The 22,153-nt window shown below is 42.3% G+C and overlaps 1 protein-coding gene across 1 annotated transcript in view; it reads left to right on the top strand.

Annotated features, from left to right (window-relative positions):
- The window catches only part of VPS41 (VPS41 subunit of HOPS complex), a 487,204-nt gene extending 481,863 nt beyond the window's left edge, over positions 1-5,341 (top strand). Inside the window, exons 28-29 of the mRNA XM_077491629.1 lie at positions 1,878-1,957; positions 5,025-5,341. Coding sequence (XP_077347755.1) covers positions 1,878-1,957; positions 5,025-5,105 — 161 coding nt within the window. The 3' untranslated portion in view covers positions 5,106-5,341. The remainder of the gene's footprint in view (positions 1-1,877; positions 1,958-5,024) is intronic.
- Positions 5,342-22,153: the final 16,812 nt, after the last annotated feature.

Genomic DNA, 22,153 nt, shown 5'->3' on the forward strand with positions numbered 1-22,153 from the left:
ACAGGGATTATTGTTAGTGGTTATAGGACGCACTAGCAATGGGATAAATTACATGGGAATACAGCATGCTGGTTGTACCCAAGTTGATTGATCGATCAACTTGGTACATTCAGCCTGCCCACACATGGCAGGCAAAAATGCACAATTGTTTTCCGGTTCTACTACAGGTACAAATAACAAATAATGTACATGTAATTGATTTCCCTGTACAAACTAGGATAATTTCTTTGGGCTTTTATTTGGTGGTGGGTCGTGATGATCATAAACTAAAATTTAAAAAATATTTTACCATTTTAGCCCAGTTTTTCTTTGATGATAATAAAATATCCATTACCATTTTCCACCCAAAGAAGGTCCAATTTGCCCTAAAAAAAACAATATATATTCTACCTGGATACACTAAATAGTTGCAAAGATATTTTTTTTAACACCTGTCAAAGTTACAAAACCCTATGTTCAAGCATTTTAGGTTTTTTTTTTCCTTCAGGTAATAAAGGGATAAAAAAAAGTGAGAGGCACACAGAAGGGCCAATACCCATAGCAACCAAGCAGAAAACCATATTGCACTGGTATCAAGTTAGTAAAGTGAATCCTGGCTGCTCTAGGTCGCTATGTTTTGCAAGCTTTTGAAGATGAAGAGTCAGGTGCAGGGACATGTAGCAAAGGTAAATATGGAGTCCGTGTATCATTTTAATAATGAGCCAGCACAGTTATAAAAACTACAGACTGAATATTTAGACACCTACATAAGCCCAATTGCTTTTAAAGAGCTAGTACACCTTTACCAAAAACTAGCTGTGCTGGTAAGGGGTGCATGTAGATACTTACAAACTGTGCTGTATCAACTTATGTTGAATAATGCCCTTGCTATAGGTGTAGGACATTTTTGTACCTCCCATAGCCTTGCTACAACACTGCTAAGACACTCCCAGATGTTACTGCTCACCCCCACCATCAAAGCAAGCTCTTTATCTGATTCAACCCCCATCAGTGGTAGCTGGTGCAAAAAAATTTGAAAAAAATCATCAATTCCATCCACCGCGCCCATCAAATGCTGCCACTGTGCAATCAATTGCAGCCTCTGTGCCATCAAACGCTGCCACTGTGCCCATCAAATGTTGCCAGTGTTCCCATCAAATGCTGCCAGTGACACTCCACTCACACAGCACCCCCCCCCCCACACACGGATGGATCGAGGGACACCCCGGTCCGCTAACACACCCCCCACGCGTGGATGGATCACGGGACACCCCATGCAGGAGGACCGGTGCTTACCTTGGTAAGGTATCCTCTTCTCCGGCGTCTCCTCTCCTCTTTTCAGCTTCCTCTGCTCTGTGCCATGTCCGCCCACTGACCCCCATACACTCGCACACAATGCACGGGCTGCCACTGACCCCCATGCACTCTCTCTCTCTCTCTCTTTCCCATTGCAGTAGCCCTGAGCCTGAGCCTAGCAGAGCAGCAATGGAAGAGATAGTGGACCACACATGTGCAGTGGTGTAAGAGATTACTCTTGTGATCTGGTGGTGAACAGTAACAGCTGGAAGTGTTTAGTAACATCCTAGCAACAAGGCAAGATGGTATTACTTGAAGCTTTTCAACCAGGCTTTGGGAGGTGTGTAGATGACCTACTCCTATAGCAAGGGCATTATCCAACTTCAGTCAAAGCTGCACAGTTTGATTTTATCTATAAACACCCCTTGCATGCTTAGGCAGTTTTTGCTAAATATGAAATAACCCTTTAAAGATGCCTATTTCACTTTTTGATACAGTATTATCAAATCTCTGTATATTTCAAAATTAGTAGTGTGTATGCTTATTGAATGAAACATTTGCTCCACTGTTTTAATATGCAATATTTTCCCTTTGCTTTTCAGATACTTCTAAGCCGCTTGGTGTGGTGGTATTTCACTGCAGACACATGTTCCATAGAGAGTGTCTGCCTGTTGGTAACACAGTAAGCAGCTCTCATAATCTACTTCAAATATCTCAAATAAGCTGATATAGGCAGTGAGAGAATTGCTGTGCTTTACATGACCCCTGGGATGGCATCGCAATCAGGCAGCATCTAATAGAGGAGATTAAATGACTGCACTATTTCTATGAAGCTTTTGTATGTGTATAGAATGTCTAGCCAGAATGAGTTAGATGACCCTTACACATTAGCATATATTTATTTTGAGTGTATTCCCCCCCATTTAAAGAGGATACATAGGATTTCGAAAGTTTCTCTCCTGCAGAAAATATTAGAGTGTACTGAACAAGAGTTTAGCGAGCTGTCATATTTCCATGTATTTTAACCTCTGTACCAGGGGTAATGAATTAAAATTCAGAGGTCTGATCAGTAACGTTCTATGACTCAAATCCTTCACATCACAGTCCCCTCTTTACATCAGTCATTCCCTTCACATCAGTGTCCTCCCCATTACATCACAGACCCTATTTACTTCATAGGAGCCTGTCTTCACACTGTGCTCCTCTTTATATCAAGGTCCCCCCTTTACAATACAGCTCCCCTTTACAATACAGCTCCCCTTTACAATACAGCTCCCCTTTACATTACAGACCCCCCCCCCCCTTCAATTTACAGCTCCCTTTACTTTTCAGCCCCCCTTTAAAGTACAACTCAATTACATTACAGTGCCCACCTTTACATCAGTCCCTCCAAATACATCACAGCATGTCCCTTGAATGAATGAATGAATGAAATACTTATATAGCGCACAATGCGAACTGAATCGCCTCTAGGCGCTGTCCCTTTATATTTATTGCAGCATCACTCTTTACAGTGCAGTCCCCCTTTTACATATCATGCTACCCCTTTATGTGGGAGCCCTCCTACATTACAATGCCCCCTTCATATTGCAGTATTGCTTTTATATTACAACCCACCTTTAAATTACAGCCTTCCCTTTACATTGCACCCAGCCCTACCTTACATAGAAGGTCGGGGGGGGGGGGGGGGAGTTGTGATGGCTTGAATGGAGAGTGGGAGCTTTCCAACTTTTCCTGAATACTAGTGGGTGATTGGTTTCTAGGACCACCCTGCCTCATAGCAACCAATCAAGGCTAGTTAACCTAAAAAGTGGGGCTGCTCCCATTTTCTATCCAGATCAGCCAGCCCTCCCCTTTTCTGCCCTGCAGTAAAGATTATAGTGTCAGCTTCACAGCAGGGCAGAGGAAGGGAGTGTTTGGGACAAGATTGGATGGAGTGTGTGGGAAAGATCGGGGACCCAGGCAGTCGCTGCAGTCTGTACAGACCTATTTCTCATTCCAGGTCAGGACCAAAGTCATTTAGTGATGGTTGCTCTATACATTCCTATAAGAATAATTTGGGTTCTACAGGTGTGACAGTATTCTCTTAATGTGCTCCTAAAGGTTTAAGTAATTCAAGGCTTCTGTAAATGAGCATTGTTTGATGTTAGTTTGAAACTCATATGGAACACCCAGGACCCCTAGATTACATACCTGACGGGGTCAACTTTGTCAGATATGAGGCTACACTCTAAGTGCCCCAGGAGAGGCTCTCTGTTTCTTTCCCCTTCATTCATCCCTTGTTTTTCTTCCTCTTTTCTCCTTCTCCCTACTTATTAAACCGTTGGACAGTTTGAGGAGTCTTCTGTAACCGCCGGTCAGTTGCCATTAGCCCACTCCTAGTTTGTGAGCTGTGTACTCAAACATAATGACTATCTACGTAATCAGTCATGGCTGAGATGGCCCCTCAACTTAGATGGAGGTGCCTTCAACCATGCAGTTCTTCTTCAGAGGATCAATCTTCTGTTCTTCAGAACTATAGTTATATCCCAAAAAAGCCCTACAACAGTTCCTTAATGACCAATGCTGTAGGTCAATAATATTGTCTGAGAACACTTCTCTGTATACTGTATTGTATGGTTTTTATATCTGTATGGTTTATAACCTTAATAAAAATGATTGAAAAATAAGCTCATATTAAACACAGGTCAGCAGGTTTCCATTTACCTCAATGGTACAATGTGGATGACAGTTTTGGGCCTGTATCTGACCTGCTTTGCATTGTGTTGTGTTTCTCTAAATGCAGCATACCCTATTGGAGATGCTTTTGCATTGCAGGAAAAGCAGGTTAAAAGCATTTGAATTTGAGCTGCTCAATTTTCAAATGTAAAAGCTTGCATTTGTCAGCTACTCTGGTATATACAAATCCTTAAAATCATGAACATGGCAGCAAAAATAATGGTTGGGCAGTTTTTATAGCAGTATCTTGACTGTCAGTCTTCCACTGACTACCTTCTACATTTTTGATTTCTTTAAAGCAATTGTAAAGTCAATTTTTAACCTCTTATGGGGTCCCTTTCTGGTGCTGTCTCCACTCTGTGTGTGACCCCATAGAAAGCTGCACATGTGTAGGGTTGGCTCCGTCCCCTGCTCCCACCTCACAGTATTCAACTGACAGCAGCAGGAACCAATGGTTCCTGCTGCTCTTAGCCAAGCCTGTGAAAGAGGGGAGAGAGGACGGGCACAGTGCTGGATCAATGTAGGACTCAGTTAAGTGTTTAGGGAGGAAGTATGAAGGAACCACTACTAAAAGGTTTATTTACCTTAATGCATAGAATGCATTGAGGTAAAAATAAAAAACTTTCGACTTTATACCTACTTTAAAGCAAGCCTGTGCTTTGCCCATAAAGGACGTCACTATTTCCACTTTGAACAATGAGAGGTTGTCCAATCAATTGTACCGAAATGAATATGGATGCAGGATGATAAAAGAGCACCTCCCAGGTGCCTAACTGTCTGCATAGTTTATTTCCAGGGCTCCCCTAAGGCAAATACTGACCAAGAGCGCTCATTCTGGTGCTGTGGGTCTCGTCTGTCTATTGACTACAAAGTGTGACAGGCAGACCCTTTGCTCAATATTAAGTATAAGTAAAGGACTGTAAATAACCTTCAAAGACTGAATATCAAGGGGAAGGAAAATATATATCAGTTAGAAAACTTTATTTAAATTTTTAGGTATTGATTGTGTGTTTATTTTTTTATTTTTTTAGATGTCTCCTGTTTACTTCTGCAATATCTGTAGTGCAAAACATCGTGGTCCTGGGAGTGCAATCCTAGACATTAAGAAGTAGCATGATGTCCCTACACCCTGGAGCTATGAAGCATTTCTCTAATTTGTCCTTTTTCGGCATCTCAGGATGCTGCTATGTGTGTGAGATGTATTCTACTTTTGCTATAAATGTTCTTCTGTTGACTGGCTGACAAAAAACAACTTCCAGTAGCTATTCTGCTAAAATCTTGAAGGAGCTGTTACAGAAACAGTGTCTGAGGCTGTATGTATTTTTGATTAAATTCTATATAAACACAAGTCTCAAACTGTCTTATTGCTTTTATTTGTGGTATGGTATAATGTTTATTGCAATTCCACAAAATCAGATTATATGAAGAAAATGTGTATAGATATGATAGCATTGTTATAAAGAGTAAATGCAATTATTATTAAAGTATTTCTAAAGCTATACTCGGAAATGTGTAAAACTTACTGTGCTACCAAAAAAACAGCCGCTGACACTACAATGTGACAAAATTGTGTGAAAGGTACAGTATGAATAAAAAAGTATGGCGCTAGATTGGCATGTGTGTATAAACACAATATATTATATATCAACAATAAAGTGCATAACGTACTAGTAATACAAGTGCAAATTAAAAACAAAAAAATGGTACATCCAGAATAGGGGTATATAGAAAATATATCAACACAATAGACACATGTGAAGATGATGTGTACCCATAATAAAGTGCGCACGTGATAAGTGGAAAAATTTGCAAAATTTGGACAACAATTGGAGAATACAACTAAAATTGGAAAGTCCACCAACATCCATATTGGGATAAATCTCACAACACACTGATGGGAATAAGTAGATAGGGGCAAAAGTCTGTGCAATGAGAATAATGGTGAGCAACCCATCTGTAGAAGGAACACCGGGGACTGTGTATCCGCCACCCAAAGGAGAGGGTAGGTACTCTTACCAGAAACTGTGGACCCACACACCAGTGGCGGTAAGTCAAACAAGCTTAGGATAGGTCACTGGAAATCCCACGTATCTTGCTGCCTGCAGGCAGTGATTACTGTACTGACTCCTCCTCCTGATATCTTTCCTCTCAGCAACTCTGTAGTTCAGAAGGCAAGATATGTAAATTCTGTAGGCTGTGCGGGGCACCAGGTGTTGCGGGTTCACTATGCTCTGTGCAACTCCACAGAGTGACCCTGAACCTCCACTTCTGGGGTCCCCCACTGGTGATCTTGGCTCCTGCTCTTCTTTGTGTGTGTGTGCTCGTTCCCAAGCTGTGTGTGTCTATGGAGCCGCCCTCCATACATGCACAGTGGGGCTTAGCCCCATCCCCACTTCCTCCTCATTGCATTTGATTGACAGCAGCAGGAGCCAATGTCTCCTGCTGCTTCCCAAGTCACTGTGTGAAGAGGAAGAGAGGAGAGAAGAGATGCAGCCGTGCACAATCCTGAATCACTTCTCCCCCCTCTTCCCCCTCACACAGGGAAGGGGAAAACAAAGTTATAACATGTTTTTTACCTTAATACAGGAAATGTATTATGGTAAACAATGTTTTGGCTTTAGAACTACTTTAAGGCTGCACTTTAGAAAGATATAAAATACACAAATTAATGCCATTCTGTAATCGTTACAGACTAACTCCACTTTTCTTACCATGTGACATGTTACACCCACGTTTAGTGTGTAACATGTCACCAAGCCACTCATCACCCCCTCCCCTATCCCTAAGGCAGGGTTTTGAGGTGGTTCTTCCAGATGGCATATGTCCCTTTTTAACAGAGATCTGTAAATGAATTGACTACAAGTCACCCCTGACAACTGGTTTTAGCAGCAGTAAGCATGCACAAGACAGCGACACCCAGGAACAGTCCAAGCAGGCGTGTCTTGCACTTTTATTCAGCAAAGTTCAATCTAGGAGGGCTTTTTACAGCAAGTCCTTAGCATAAAACTGAACAAAACATCTGCTCATGAGAGCTACTAATTAAACTAACATGTTTAAAGAGGAAGTAAACCCTTCCAAACAACTTGGACCTATAGGTAAGCCTAGATTAAGGCTTACCTGTAGGTCCAAGCAATATCTCCTAAACCTATATGGTTTAGGAGATATTTGCCCGAAAATGGGCACCGCTGTCTACGGCGCATGCGCCGTAGACAGCGGCGCGCAGGCGCACTAAATGCGGCAAATCCAAGAATGGATTTGCCAAATTTGTCGACTCCCGTGCGCATGCGCGGGAGTGACGTCATCGCGGCTTCGCCGTATGACAGCGGCGGAGCTGTGAGGCGCGACTCCCGTGCGCATGCGCGGGAGTGACGTCATCGCGGTTGCGCCGCTGTGATTCGTCGGAGCTGCGAGACGCCACAAGCAACATGGATGCGGCGGACTACAGGGGACAGCGGCGACTTCGCTGGCTCCTGTGTCAGGTAAGTGACACATAATGAGCTACTATGCGATGCATAGTAGTCCATTATGCTTTACCTTTGCAGGGAAAAAAAGAGGAAGTAAACCCATCAGGGTTTACTTCCTCTTTAATTAGTAGCTCTCATGAGCAGATGTTTTTGTGACTAACAGGCTGCCCCCATTAGTTCCCCAAAACAAACAGCACATTTACCTTTTTAGAGTTCTTTCAATTTTCTCCCAAAAGCAGACAGAGGGGCACTGCACCTCAGTTAACATATATAAAGGCCTGTGCACAGCTAATTAAGGAAGTCTGGCTAGCAGGTAAAATGTGAACCTAGGTATGGAGGTGTTATGCCATCGAAAACTGTTCAAAGTCTCTGGACTCCAGGACCCAGACCAGAACGTATTAAGTTCTGAGAAAACAAAGTTTGTTTTCTGTATATTAGACATGCAAAGCATTGATACTGATGTAAATTAGAACTATAACAATGACAAAAAAGCGCTTATGACATAATATATTGAATAGGGTTAAAACCGTATATACTAAACCTATAGGTCAATAATAATATGGGTGTCATGTCCTAAATTGATCAAAATGAAGACTACCAAAAGGAATAAATTGACTTTTTTAAGGCACCATATGTTAAACTTACAAAACACAATTTGCTTAACTACTTGTGGCAATGCATAAAGGGAATAGAGAAAATATGTAGCTGGATAGCCGCACTCCAGATAGTCACCTTTATTGAATTTTTTTTTTTAAAGATCAAGACATCTAGGCTAGGTACAGACTAACTGCACAGCCGCTGACATGTTTCACACCAAACACGGTGCTTAGTCATAGCTAATATGCAGAATATACATACAAAGCTATATGCACACCTGAATAATTAGACAAATAGATAAAACACGTGCATCGTGAATAATAATACAGAACGCACCTGTGAACATCCAAAGTCTGAAAATTAACATTTAAGTGGATGGAAAGAACCTTCTCCACCTATTCAAAACTAACATATTGAAAATACATGTAATGATGATAAAAGACATGATCGATCTTATGTTTAGGAAGAAAGGCACAGGTGCAACCTAGAAAAAAAGAGCAACATATGTAAAAGTTTTTTTGATGTATAAAAAAACTCACATGCATTGACAAATACATGTGTATTTATGTTGGTGCATGAGGCTCAATAAATGTTAAATCCGCCAGAAAGGGACCAAATAACATATACCCATACAGTTATATAGTTACAAATATCACATTACTTAATGTATCCATTATACTGTACTCTTGTGATGGAATATCAAATAACCTCATGAAGTCACCCAAGCTAAACCGCCCATGACCAACAATAAAGAAAACTGAAGGAAAAACCTAAATACTAATAACACCAGGTATAATATATTAATAATAATACCTGGCAGAATGGTCATATTTATGACAAAAAGTCAGAGGAACATATATACATATGTGTATGCATGTATATGTAAGGAACCTGTACAAAGGGAACACAGGACTCTGTATAGGGGTAACAACATTCTGGAGATGATGTGGTTAAAATACAATACAAAGTTTATGATGATTAAAATGATTAACAAATGATTAAAACCAACTGTTACTCAAAGAAGTTTAAATTGTGATCCTGTATCATGGTAATAACGAGGAAGATATACAGCCCCAATTTCAAAAAAGTTGGGACGTTGTGAAAAATCTGCATAAAAAAAAATGCAATGATTTGCAAATCTCGTACACCCATATGTTCACAATAGAAAACATATCAAATGTTTAAACTTAAAAAATGTACCATTTTAAGACAATAATAAGCTAACTTTCAAATTGATCGCAGCAACACATCTCTAAAAAAAATGTTGAGATAGAACAACAAAAAGCTGACAAAGTTGTTCTAGCAAGGAAGAGCTGTAATAACATTTTGGAACTAATTAGGTTAATTGGCATCAGGTCAGTAATATGGGTATAAAAAGTATCTTAGAATATCTCAAAAGAAAGATGTGAAAAGCTGCACTTAAATATTGTCTAACAATTTCAGAATAATGTTCTTCCAGACTTAAAATATATCATCTACAGTACATAATATTGTCAAAAGATTCCAAGTATCTGGAAAAAAAACTCTGGGTGTAAGGGACAAGGCTGAAACATAATAGTCGATGCCCTCAGATGGCACTGTATTAAAACCAGGCATGATTCTGTGATCCACATTATTGCATGGGCTCAGGAATTCTTCCGAAAATCACTGTCTGTGAATACAGTTTGGCGTGCCATTGAGAAATGTAGGTTTAAGCTCTATCATGCAAAAAAGAAGCCATATCTGAACATGATCCAGAAAAGCCACCATCTTCTCTGGGCCAAAGCTCATTTAAAATTGTTCATCCTAAGTGGAAAACTTCTATAGTCAGATTAATCAACATTTTTCTCTTTTTGGTAACCATGGCCTATGGACTAAAGAGGAGAGGGACCTTCCTGCTTAGACTACTTTAACACTGGGGCTGCCGAGCATTAGCGGAAAAGTTCTGCTCATTTTAGCAGCGCTTTTCCACTGTTCGACCGCTAGCGGGGAGCTTAACCTCCGCTAGCGGCCGAAGAAGCGCTGGGCATTCATTTCAATGGACAGGGCGTATACAGCGCTCCCAAACCACCCCAAACATGCTGCTTGCAGGGCTTTTCGGGTCTCGCAAGTGCACCACCACAGTGTGAAAAGTCACACTGAAATGAATGGGAGGCAGTTTTCAAGCTCTTTACCGGTGCTATGTCTAGCGCTAAAATGCCTTAAAACCGCCTCCATGTGAAAGGGGTCTTATTAACATCTCTCAGTTCAAAATCCTGCATCATCTGAAAAGGCATCATTAATGCTAAAAGATATATCCTTTAGACTAGCCTATGCTCAGGCAAGAATGGGACAACATCTCCTGATGGGCTCACTGGATTTGATTGACAGCAGCAGGAGCCAAACCAGTCTTGGTTACTCCTCTTCTCTGAGTGCTGACTGCCACAGGCTGCATAAAGTTAAATAATCTTTTACCTTTACAATCATTGTAATCTCCTGCCCTGCAAGCCAGGGGGGAAGGGGGCTATAGAGATGTTAAAAAGCTTGCACAGGGATGGAGGCGGCAAATCCAACCTCCATTTATAAGGGGGCCACATAGGGCCCAAACCTCAGCTGGGTGCCTGGATGTCAGCTCCACAAAAAGGAGGCAGCAAAACATATAGTAGACACAAAAGAGTTAACATGCAACATAAGAAGCTTAGTCACACACATTAAATAGCATACGATTAAAAAGCACAACAAATTAAACAAAATAACATGTATACAAAAAAGAAAAAAGGGGAGGACATTTTTGTCCCTGAATGATCAACTCTTTGTTAAAGTTTTCAGTATTTCAGCCACTACAGGCAATGTATTATCTCACCAATTGGCAACAGACACAGAAGATTTGAGGCACATTTATCTTAAAAAAAAAAAAATATATATATATATATATATTGTTGCAGAAAAGGTTTGTAGCTTAGCATATTATTTTGTTTAGACCCGGATCCAGTGGTGGATCCAAAATCTATTTTTAAAATCCCCACCAAAGGGTTCCTGGTAAATACGATTCAAAGCGATAAACAAAATAATCATGGGTTGAGAATTGTGCCTCAAACCTACATGTCTGTCGATTTGCGTCAACATCCAAATGTCAATTTAGTACAGATGGTCCTGAACACATCGGCTAAAAGACCTTTTCCTCTTGCCGAACTAAAAGGACCCACTTTACAGTACATTAAATACTGTCTGGAATAAATTGTACTTTTAACCACTTGCTTACTGGGCACTTAACCACTTCAGGACCGCCGTATTGCCATTGTACGTCAGCACAATGGCACAGGCAGGCATAATCACGTACATCTACGTGATTGCCTTCCAGCGGGTGGGGGGTCCGATCGGACCCCCTCCCGCTGGTTACGGCGGTCCGATTCGGTCCAGGAGCGCTCCGTGATGAGGGGATGGCCGTTGGTTTTCGGCCACCCCCTCTGGATCGCTCCTGGCCAATGAGAAGCTTCCTCCCCTGTGTATTGTTTACACAGGAAGGAGGAAGTGATGTCATTCTCCTCGGGGCGGTCTTTTTGACCGGACTACGAGGAGAACAGTAAAAGTAAGTGTGCACCAACACTACACTGACATGTAGGTACACACAGGCACACAAACCCCCCCCGATCCCCCCCCCGATCGCCCCCCGATCCCCCCCCAGTCACAGTGTCACTGATTGCATTGATCATTTCTTTACTGATCAATGCATTCAGTGTCAGTTGTGACAGTAAAAACTGTCAGGACAGTTAGTGTTAGGTCCAGGGTAGCCCCCTATCACCCCCCAATAAAGATTTAACCCCCTGATTGCCCCTAGAGTTAACCCTTTCACCCCCTTTTGCCAGTGTCACTAAGCAATCATTTTTCTGATCGCTGCATGTGTCGCTAGGTAGCTAGTTATTTTTTTAGGTTCACCGCCAGGTTTTTATATCGCTAGGTACCCCGATATACTACCCAATAATGTTTTTAACCCCCTGATTGCCGCTAGTTAACCCTTTCACCCCCTTTTGCCAGTGTCACTAAGCGATCATTTTTCTGATCGCTGCATTAGTGTCGCTACAGTCGCTAGGTAGCTAGTTATTTTTTTAGGTTCACCGCCAGGTTTTTATAGCGCTAGGTACCCCAATATACTACCCAATAATGTTTTTAACCCCCTGATTGCCGCTAGTTAACCCTTTCACCCCCTTTTGCCAGTGTCACTAAGCGATCATTTTTCTGATCGCTGCATGTGTCGCTAGGTAGCTAGTTATTTTTTTAGGTTCACCGCCAGGTTTTTATATCGCTAGGTACCCCGATATACTACCCAATAATGTTTTTAACCCCCTGATTGCCGCTAGTTAACCCTTTCACCCCCTTTTGCCAGTGTCACTAAACGATCGTTTTTCTGATCGCTGCATTAGTGTCGCTACAGTCGCTAGGTAGCTAGTTATTTTTTTAGGTTCACCGCCAGGTTTTTATAGCGCTAGGTACCCCGATATACTACCCAATAATGGTTTTAACCCCCTGATTTCCGCTAGTTAACCCTTTCACCCCCTTTTGCCAGTGTCACTAAGCGATCATTTTTCTGAACGCTGCATCAGTGTCGCTAGTGTCGCTAGGTAGCTAGTTATTTTTTTAGGTTCACCGCCAGGTTTTTATAGCGCTAGGTACCCCGATATACTACCCAATAATGGTTTTAACCCCCTGATTGCTGCTAGTTAACCCTTTCACCCCCTTTCACCAGCGATCACAGTATAAGTGTCACTGGTGACGCTGGTTAGCCAGTTAGTTATTTAGGTTCCCCGTCAGGTTTTTATATAGCGCCAGGGACCCCCATATACTACCTAATAAAAATTTGAACCACCTGATTGCCCCTAGTTAACCCTTTCACCACTGATCACCGTATAAGTGTTACGGGTGACTCTGGTTAGTTTGTTTTTTATAGCATTTTATATTCAAATCCGGAAGGCAGTGCTTGGTTTTCGGGGTCCCGTACGTGGCTAGGCTCCCAAAAAGTCCCCCACATGTGGTATCCCCGTACTCGGGAGAAGCAGCAGAATTTATTTTGGGGTGTAATTTGACTTCTGCCCATAGCATGTGTGAGCAATATATCATTTAGTGACAACTTTGTGCAAAAAAAAAAAAGTTTGTAATATTCCCGCAACTTTTGGCAAAATATAAAATATTCCATGGACTCAACATGCCTCTCAGTAAATAGCTTGGGGTGTCTACTTTCCAAAATGGGGTCATTTGGGGGGGTTTTGTGCTATTTTGGCATTTTATGGCCTTCGAAACTGTGATAGGTAGTGAGGAGTTAAATCAAAAATTTGAACCCTTAGAAATCCTGAAGGTGGTGATTGGTTTTCGGGGTGCCGTGCGCGACTAGACTCCCAAAAAGTCCCACACATGTGGTATCCCCGTACTCGGGAGAAGCAGCAGAATGTATTTTGGGGTGCAATTCCACATATAACCATGGCATGTGTGAGCAATATATCATTTTTTTTTTTTTTTGTCATTATTCAATCCCTTAGGACAAAAAAAATAAATATTCAATGGGCTCAACATACCCATCAGCAATTTCCTTGGGGTGTCTACTTTCCAAAATGGGGTCATTTGGGGGGGATTTGTACTGCCCTGCCATTTTAGCACCTCAAGAAATGAGATCGGCAGTCATAAATTAAAAGCTGTGTAAATTCCAGAAAATGTACTCTAGTTTGTAGACGCTATAACTTTTGCGCAAACCAAAAAATATTCGCTTATTGACATTTTTTTTACTAAAGACATGTGGCTGAATAAATTTTGCCCTCAATGTATGACTAAAATTTAGTTTATTCGATTTTTCTTATAACAAAAAGAAGAAAATATCTTTTTTTTTCAAAATTTTCGCTCTTTTTCCATTTATATCGCAAAAAAAAAAAATCGCAGAGGCAATCAAATACCATCAAAAGAAAGCTCTATTTGTGGGAAGAAAAGGACGCAAATTTCGTTTGGGTGCAATATTGCATGACCGCGCAATTACCAGTTAAAGCAGCGCAGTGCGAAATTGCAAAAAGACCTCTGGTCCTTAAGGTATTTATTGGTCCGAGGCTGAAGTGGTTAAACACCCTTCCTGCCCAGACCAATTTTCAGCTTTCGGTGCTCTCACACTTTGAATGACAATTACTCAGTCATGCAGCACTGTACCCAAATTAATTTTTTGTCCTTTTTTCCCACAAATAGAGCTTTCTTTTGGTGGTATTTGATCACCTCTGGCGTTTTTATTTTTTGCGCTATAAATTAAAAAAGACCGAAAATTTTGGAAAAAAAACGCATATTTCTTTGTTTCTGTGACAGAATTATGCAAATTATTAATTTTTCTTCATACATTTTGGCCACAATTTATACTGCTACATATCTTTGGTAAAAATAACCCAAATTAGTGGATATTATTTGGTCTTTGTGAAAGTTATAGAGTCTACAAGCTGTGGTGCGAATCGCACAAAATTGATCACATCTGATGTACTGGTGGCCTATCTTGCTTCTTGTGACCCGAACAAGTCAGGAAAGTACAAATACCCCCCCCCCCCCAAATGACCCCTTTTTGGAAAGTAGACATTCCAAGGTATTTAGTAAGAGGCATGGTGAGCTTTTTGATGATGTCATTTTTTTCCCACAATTCTTTGCAAAATTAAGATCTTTCATTTTTTTTATTTTTTTCCACAAAATTGTCATTGTAATGGGTTATTTCTCTCACATGGCATGTGTATACCACAAATGACACCCCCAAAAAAATTCTGCTACTCCTGAGTATTACAATACCACATGTATGGGACTTTTTCACAGCCTGGCCACATAGAGAGACCCAACATGCAGGGAGCGCCATCATGTGTTATAGGAGCATAAATTACACATCTAACTTGTTGACTACCTATTACACTTTTGAAGGCCCTGGAGCACCAGGACAATGACACGTGGCACTGATACGTGGCAATGATGACACTTATACGTGGCACTGATGACAGATGGCACTAATATGTGGCACTGATGACATGTGGCACTTATACCTGGCACTAATATGTGGCACTGATGACATGTGGCACTAATACGTGGCACTGATGACAGATGGCACTAATACATGCCACTGATGACAGATGGCACTAATACATGCCACCGATGACAGATGGCACTAATACATGGCACCGATGACGTGTGACACTGATGACAGATGGCACTGATAAGTGGCATTGATGACACGTGGCACTGACAACAGATGGCACGTGACACTGACAGGTGGCACTGATGACAAATGGCACTGATACGTGGCACTGACAGATGGCACTAATATGTGGCACTGATGACACATGGCACTGATGACAGATGGCACTTATATGTGGCACTGGGGACAAATAGCACTGACAACAGGTGGCACTGGGGACAGATAGCACTAACAGGTGGCACTGGGGGCAGGTAGCACTGGGGCGGATGGCACTGGGGCAGATGGCACTGGGGCAGGATGGCACTGGGGGAGGATGGCACTTTTTTTAACTTTTTTTTTTTTACACTTACGGCCGCTGCAGCTGTTCATCTCTCCCCTCTCACACGCTGTCTGTGTGAGGAGGGAGAGCAGCGCTGAGAGATGATCTCATATGTTTACATATGAGATCATCTCACATTGGACACGCCGATCGCGCTGTAAACGTATATATATATATATATATATATATACAGAGAAAACTGGAGAAGGCCAGTCTTTTACCGCTGTGGCAATGAGGAAGAGGGTCCTCCCTCGTAATGTGTAAGCTGTTTGCGATGCCATCTGGTCCCCCCTAGCACTGGGTTCGGGTTGCAGGTGTCTAGAGACAGGTTCCATTTGCTGGAGTACCGACAAGCCTTTTTTATCACGTTTGTTTGTGAGTATTACTATTGCTGTTACATTTTTAAATACATTTTATCTTTGGTAATGCACAAGTTTGGTGTGCCCTCCTTCCTTCTCTATATGTTTTGCCACTTAAGGACCAACCAACTTGTTTCCAGGGATCGCTGTGAGTAGCTGAAGCAAGTACCGGAGCAGTATTCTCACCAACCAGGGTCGGCAAACTTCAGCAGGAGCCAAGCCAGGGATCCAGCCAGTAGGGTGACGCTTGAGGAGTGTATGGAGTTCCAAACCAGGGACCCAGCAGAGATGCAGGGATGACGCTTGAGGAAGATAGTAAAGTAAGAGGATTAGAAGAGCTCACGGGATTCAGTGGCAGTGAATCAGCAAGTATAGTGAGAGAGACTGGGAGCTCAGTGAGCTGATAATCTACAAGAAGTGATTGTATAAAAGTTAAGGAGTTTGTTACAATTTGTGTTAGGAACTGTTCTAAGACTGTTGCCATAGGAGACAGTGCTCCTGCACACGCGGGTGTGGTACCTTGCTGGGCTCCTTTCCCTGCATGGTTTGTCTACGGAGTCTCAGAGTCTGCCAAATGACATTGCAACTACCTAAGGGTGTCCTGGCCTTAAATCCTCTCTCCCACATTTCTGTTCAAGAGAAAAAAAAATCTCTTTGCATTCAAAAAGTGTCTGGCACCCATGAATCTACCTTACATTACACCCGCCATACTTTGCAACCCACTCTATATGGAAAGATGTCAGCTGTTCCTGGCTCTGGGGGTTCTAATTAGACTAAAGGAGGCCTGGGACCTTGCTACATACAATAGACTTAAAAGTGGATATACATCTGCAGTTGGAGGGATCGTGGAATTAAAGAGAATGTGATGAAATATAAGCAAGATGATTTTGGTTGACAGCTAAATACACGGATGTAATATACAGTACCTTGAAAAAGTATTCATACCCCTTGACATTTTCCACATTTTGTCATGTTACAACCAAAAACATAACAAACCTCTGAGGTCTTCACAGAACAGCTGTATTTATACTGAAATTAAATTATACACAGGTGGACTCTATTTACGAATTAGGTGATCGCGGCTTCGTTTATTTCCAGGTACCCAGGCGTGACATCATAACGTAGCTCCCAGGCCTCCGATGCTCATAGAGATGACCAGGAAATCTCTATCATCCTCATCCAGCGCAGGGCAGATTCTTTCTCTGAGCCTCCGATGGCATGGGAGAGCACGGAGAAGCACTGGATGGTGGCGGGAGGGGGGCTGTCTCCTCCCGTCGCCTATAAGAACGATCAAGCGGTGGAACTGCCGCTATGATCATTCTTATCGTGCACAGAATCGGCAGTTGAAAATAATGATATCTGAATGATGCCTCTAGCTGCAGGCATCATTCAGATATCCCCCACAAGTCAAGGACATCATTTTACTATGGCCTGGTAGGGAAGTGGTACGCTTACTTTATTTGTTGAGCCATTTGAGACTTTCTAACCATTTATCCTCCAGAAAATTGCTAAATATTGCAAGATGTTTTCTTGTAAAATATTATCTGTATCACTTCCACCACAACAATGGATGTGTTTTCTGGAAGTGCCCAAGTACCTCATTATACTGCGGCAGGTTGGCATGGCTGCGCAAATCTCCATAGATGTACGTTGGCCGCGATAGGGGAGTGCACAACGCCAGAGCAGATAAGTGTGGCTGGCGGCCGCGATGTCCACCGACCACCCACAATCACTCTACAGAGAGCCAGAATGGGGATCTATGTATGTAAACAAACAGATCCCGTTCTGATAGAGGAATATAGATCTGCTGTTCCTAGTGATCAGGAACAGCGATCGTTCCTCCTCGAGTCAGTACACTCCCCCCACAGTTAGAAACTACTTCCTAGGGAACACTTAACCCCTTGATCACCCCCTAGTATTAACCCCTTCCTTGCCATTGACATTTATACAGTAATCAGTGGCTATTTTTAGCTCTGATTACTTTATAAATGTTACTGGTCCCAACAAAAGTGTCTGATCTGTCCGCTGCAATGTTGCAGTCCTGATAATGATCACAGATCATTACTGCAGACCATTACTAGTGTAGCGGTTATAACCCTCGTTGGGGAGGCCTTGATTTTTGGGCTTACCGGTTACCTCCGCTTGGCTTGTTCTTCCAGGTCTAGGGGTTCCGAGGGTTAGTACCCAACGACTTTGGACGCTGACATGATAAAAGTCCTTTAAAAAGGTTTTTATTTGCAGGGGTAACATCCAACAAACACAGTCTCGTATGGGAACAGAGGACAAGGGTGAAGAAACTCAGGCGCCTTGAACTGCTAATCAATAGAAAGTCTCTAATGCAACCCAGAGAGTAGCCACTCGCAGCTGGGCACTTCAAAGCTGAACAAATCTCTAGCCAGTGATTATGGCAGTGAGCACTTTAATCCGGAACTTGCAAAGTCTCTGACCTTGAATAAATTTGCAACCGAAAATGAACAGGAACCTTTCCTCAGTACCTGGAATGTTCTCTGTCTCCTTGGCAGTACCGGAAAAGCGTGGATTCGTTAGTGTCCTTGACAACCCAGCAACCAGGCACTTCTTGGGATGCCAGCTTGTTGGCCCTCCTCTGAAGAGTCCTACCCCGGTCACTTTCGTGAGCTGCGGTGCCCCTCCAAGCCGAGAGCACACCTGGATGCCTTGAATCCTCCCTCAGTTACTTCGCTTCGGACCAGCTGGTTCCGAGACTCGGGAACAGATGGATCCTTACCCCAGACCATGCAGGTCTAATGGGGCTAGTCAAACTGACCATGTTGCGGGGCGGCATACTCTCCCGTGATCGGGACCCCTGGCGGGGCTACCCCAGGCCTGCTTCAGGAGCAGAGAACCCCGAACATGTGACTTCAGCACCTTAAGTACCCTTCCCCAGACTCCTCAGGAGGGCCAGACGCACCCGCTGATTGGCTCCGGGGAATGCTGATACTCAAAGCGTCCAACCAGGCCTGGTTCTGGGCCTGTCATGTGCACCTAACTGTGCACATGACCAGGCAGAACCCTAACACAGCCCAGCCAAACTGATGCCAAAGTTAAACCTGCACAATCAACCGTCAGAACCCCTTTACTGCTCTGAGGAAAAAGAAATTTGTACATAGCGGACACCTTGTCAAAAGTGTCGCCGCTACACTATTAAAAAAGAAACAAATAATAAAAATGCCATAAATCTATCCCCTATTTTGTAGATGCTATAACTTTTCCGAAAATCAATTCTTCTGCTAATTGCAGAAGAATACATATTGGTCTAAACTGATGAAGAATTTTTGGGGGGGATATTTATTCTAGCTAAGTTAAAGTTAAAAATATTGTTTTTTTCAAAGTTGTCACTCTTTTTTGTTTAAAACGCAAAAATTAAATACCACCAAAAGGTGGGAAAAAGGAAATACATTTTGTTTGGGTACAACTTTGCACGACCACGCAATTGTCAGTTAAAGCAACGCAGTGCCGTATTGCAAAAAAATGGCCTGTGATTAAGGGGGTAAATCTTTCCGGTCCTTAGGTGGTTAAACAATGTTTTTCACTGGTATCACAGGTATAAAGTTGGAATTGCTGTAAAGTACTAAGCAGTATGTGTATGCCAGCACCAGGGCAAAGAACAGTAATTAATGTTGTCCTAATGAGCACTGTACTGTACAACTATTCTGCCTCAAGAAATGTATTATTCTCCTTGCCACCATTCCATCAGAATGTCTCAATCTGCTGTGCACAATCCCTATGCATACTGTGTGATTTTGAAGCAGTGCCTCTGGCATACTACATTATTTAAAAAATCAAATACACATGAATTGAGATCCCCTGTAGAAGTACCCTTTCAGCATTAACAAAATGCAGCATTTAACAATACAAAGCCACAACACAAAGGAACATTTATAGGTGTAGAATGATTGGTTCACCAATCATTCTAACAAAGGTACATAGTAGATAAGGTTGAAAAAGGCAAGGGTCCATTCAGCTTAACCTGCATTTGAGTCTGATTTATCCAGAGGAAGGCAAAAAACCCAACCCCTACAAGCAGTGGCCAATTTGCTGTAAGAGGATAAAGAAAAAATCGAAACCCCTGGATAAACGTTCTATTAAATTTAGTAGATCCAATAGTCCAATATATTATGATAAATAAGGAATCTAAAAGTTTTTCATTTTTCAACACTCTTCTCCAATACCAGAGTTCTACATTTTTGTTGGTCTAACAGTAACTTATTTTTCGGTTGAAGTTTTAGTTATTACGTCGAGTGGAGTATACAAAGTACAATGGCTTACGTTTTCCGGCAATAAGCCTTAATCATCGCCATACAAGCCATCTCAGGACACAGCATGTATATACAATAAAGTAAAAGGGGGGGGGGGACCTCTCTCCTGTCAATAGCTCATGAAATTAATTAGGCAAATCAGTTGATCAATTAGCTTGATCTGAGAGTATCCCTGACAGGTGTAGGGGAATGAAAAAGGACTGACAAGGAATGAAAAAGAGAAAACATTGAAAGTTAAATAAAGAACAGCAGAAAAAAGCTTGTACAGGAATATATCCCAAAGAAATTAATATGTATGAGTATCTAGATTGCATGTGTCCAACACAAGGCCTGTGGGCCAGGCCATTTTATGTGGCCCTCACACCTCTCCTGCAGCTGAGGCACCCCTTTCATCTGTACCCCCACCTTGTCCCAACAGTCTGCATCAGAAATGAGTACAGACCTCCTCTACCAGATCCTGCGCTTCTCCATGCAACCCGGAAAGGCTCGTCTCTGCCACACCCCACTATTTTAGGAGCCGACAGTGGAGAGGAAGACAGGACTCCTCCTACAAATCCTGCTTCTCTCTGTACAGCCACAGCATCCCCTCGTCTCCACCTCCCCTGGTCTCAGCCAGCTGACTCCAGACCTTCTCTGAGCCTCCTCCAGACCCAGCACTTTCTGCTTCCCAGCTCCACCCCCCAGCTTCTTCCCGACACCAGCACAATGTTAGGGGGGTGCACTGTGATGTAAAGGAGGATGGGGGACTCTTGACTTCTGATGGTGGGGGAGCTCTTGACATTTGATGTAAGGAGAGGTGGGATGCTCGGGACATCTAGTCTTACAGATACAACCGGCCCTTTTGGGGCAACCATAATGCTGATGCGGCCCACAATGAAAATTTAGCTTAACACTTCTGATCAAGATGGAAGTCATTTCCTGAATTACAAGAGAGTAAAACATATACGCAGATCAGTTATTGAAAAAAAAGGTATGAAATAGTTAAAAAGGATATGAGTAGCATACAAGAGCTATAATGAGAATTCATGGTGTATCAACATGTTGCCACTGAAACAAAATGAGCTCATGTTGGCAAGATGCACATCCCTAAAATGTTTAGAAACATTTGAAATGTTCTTTGCAATGGGAGTACCGGTATCATCATAATGCTCAGCAATCCTAGTATGTAATGTATTCACGAATAGTAAACATTCTGACCTCTTCATCAAATCGTATATTGTAGCCACATGTCTTCCTTTAGGAACCTTAACGTAAACAGGTTGTTCCAGTTTTTCTAATCACCTTCAATATATTTATGCATGGTGAACATAGCTTCCCTAGTATACATGCAATCTTTGTAACTGAGATCCTCCAATCTCGTTGCCCCTCCCTGAACTCTATCTATTTAGAAGACATTCTTTTTATTGAATTGGTAACAACTGAACTGCATATTTAAGACCAAAATCGGTGTTTTATAAAGGGATGGAATAATCTCTGGAACCTGTCTTTTTTTTATTGCAACATTTTTTTTTGCCAGCTTTGTGATCTACAGTCCAAGGTCCCATCTTTTCCATCACAGATTCACCCAGAGGTCCCTCTCCCAGTGATGAACTCTTCAGGGAGAGACAGCAAACAGAAAGACTTCAAGGGGACCAACATGGCCTACAGATATGCAACTGGAAGGGTAAAATAGGCAATGCAAAATTGAATGTGAACAAAACCAAAACATAAAGGTCCAAAATGAATAATAAACATCTATGAAAGGTCCATTATGCCCTGTACACACGGTCGGACATTCCGACGACAAATTCCGTCAGATTTTTTCTGACGGAATTTGGCCCAAACTTGTCTTGCATACACGCGGTCGCCCAAAGTTGTCGGAAAATCTGATCGTTCAGAACGAGGTGACGTAAACCACGTACAACGGGACTATAAAGAGGGCAGTAGCCAATAGCTTTCGTCTCGTAATTTATTCTGAGCATGAGTGGCACTTTGTCCGTCGGAATTGTCTA

This window comes from Lithobates pipiens, unplaced genomic scaffold, assembly GCF_037356315.1.
Source record: "Lithobates pipiens isolate NorthernLeopardFrog02 unplaced genomic scaffold, aLitPip1_a1.2 Scaffold_19, whole genome shotgun sequence".
Lineage (NCBI taxonomy): Eukaryota > Metazoa > Chordata > Amphibia > Anura > Ranidae > Lithobates > Lithobates pipiens.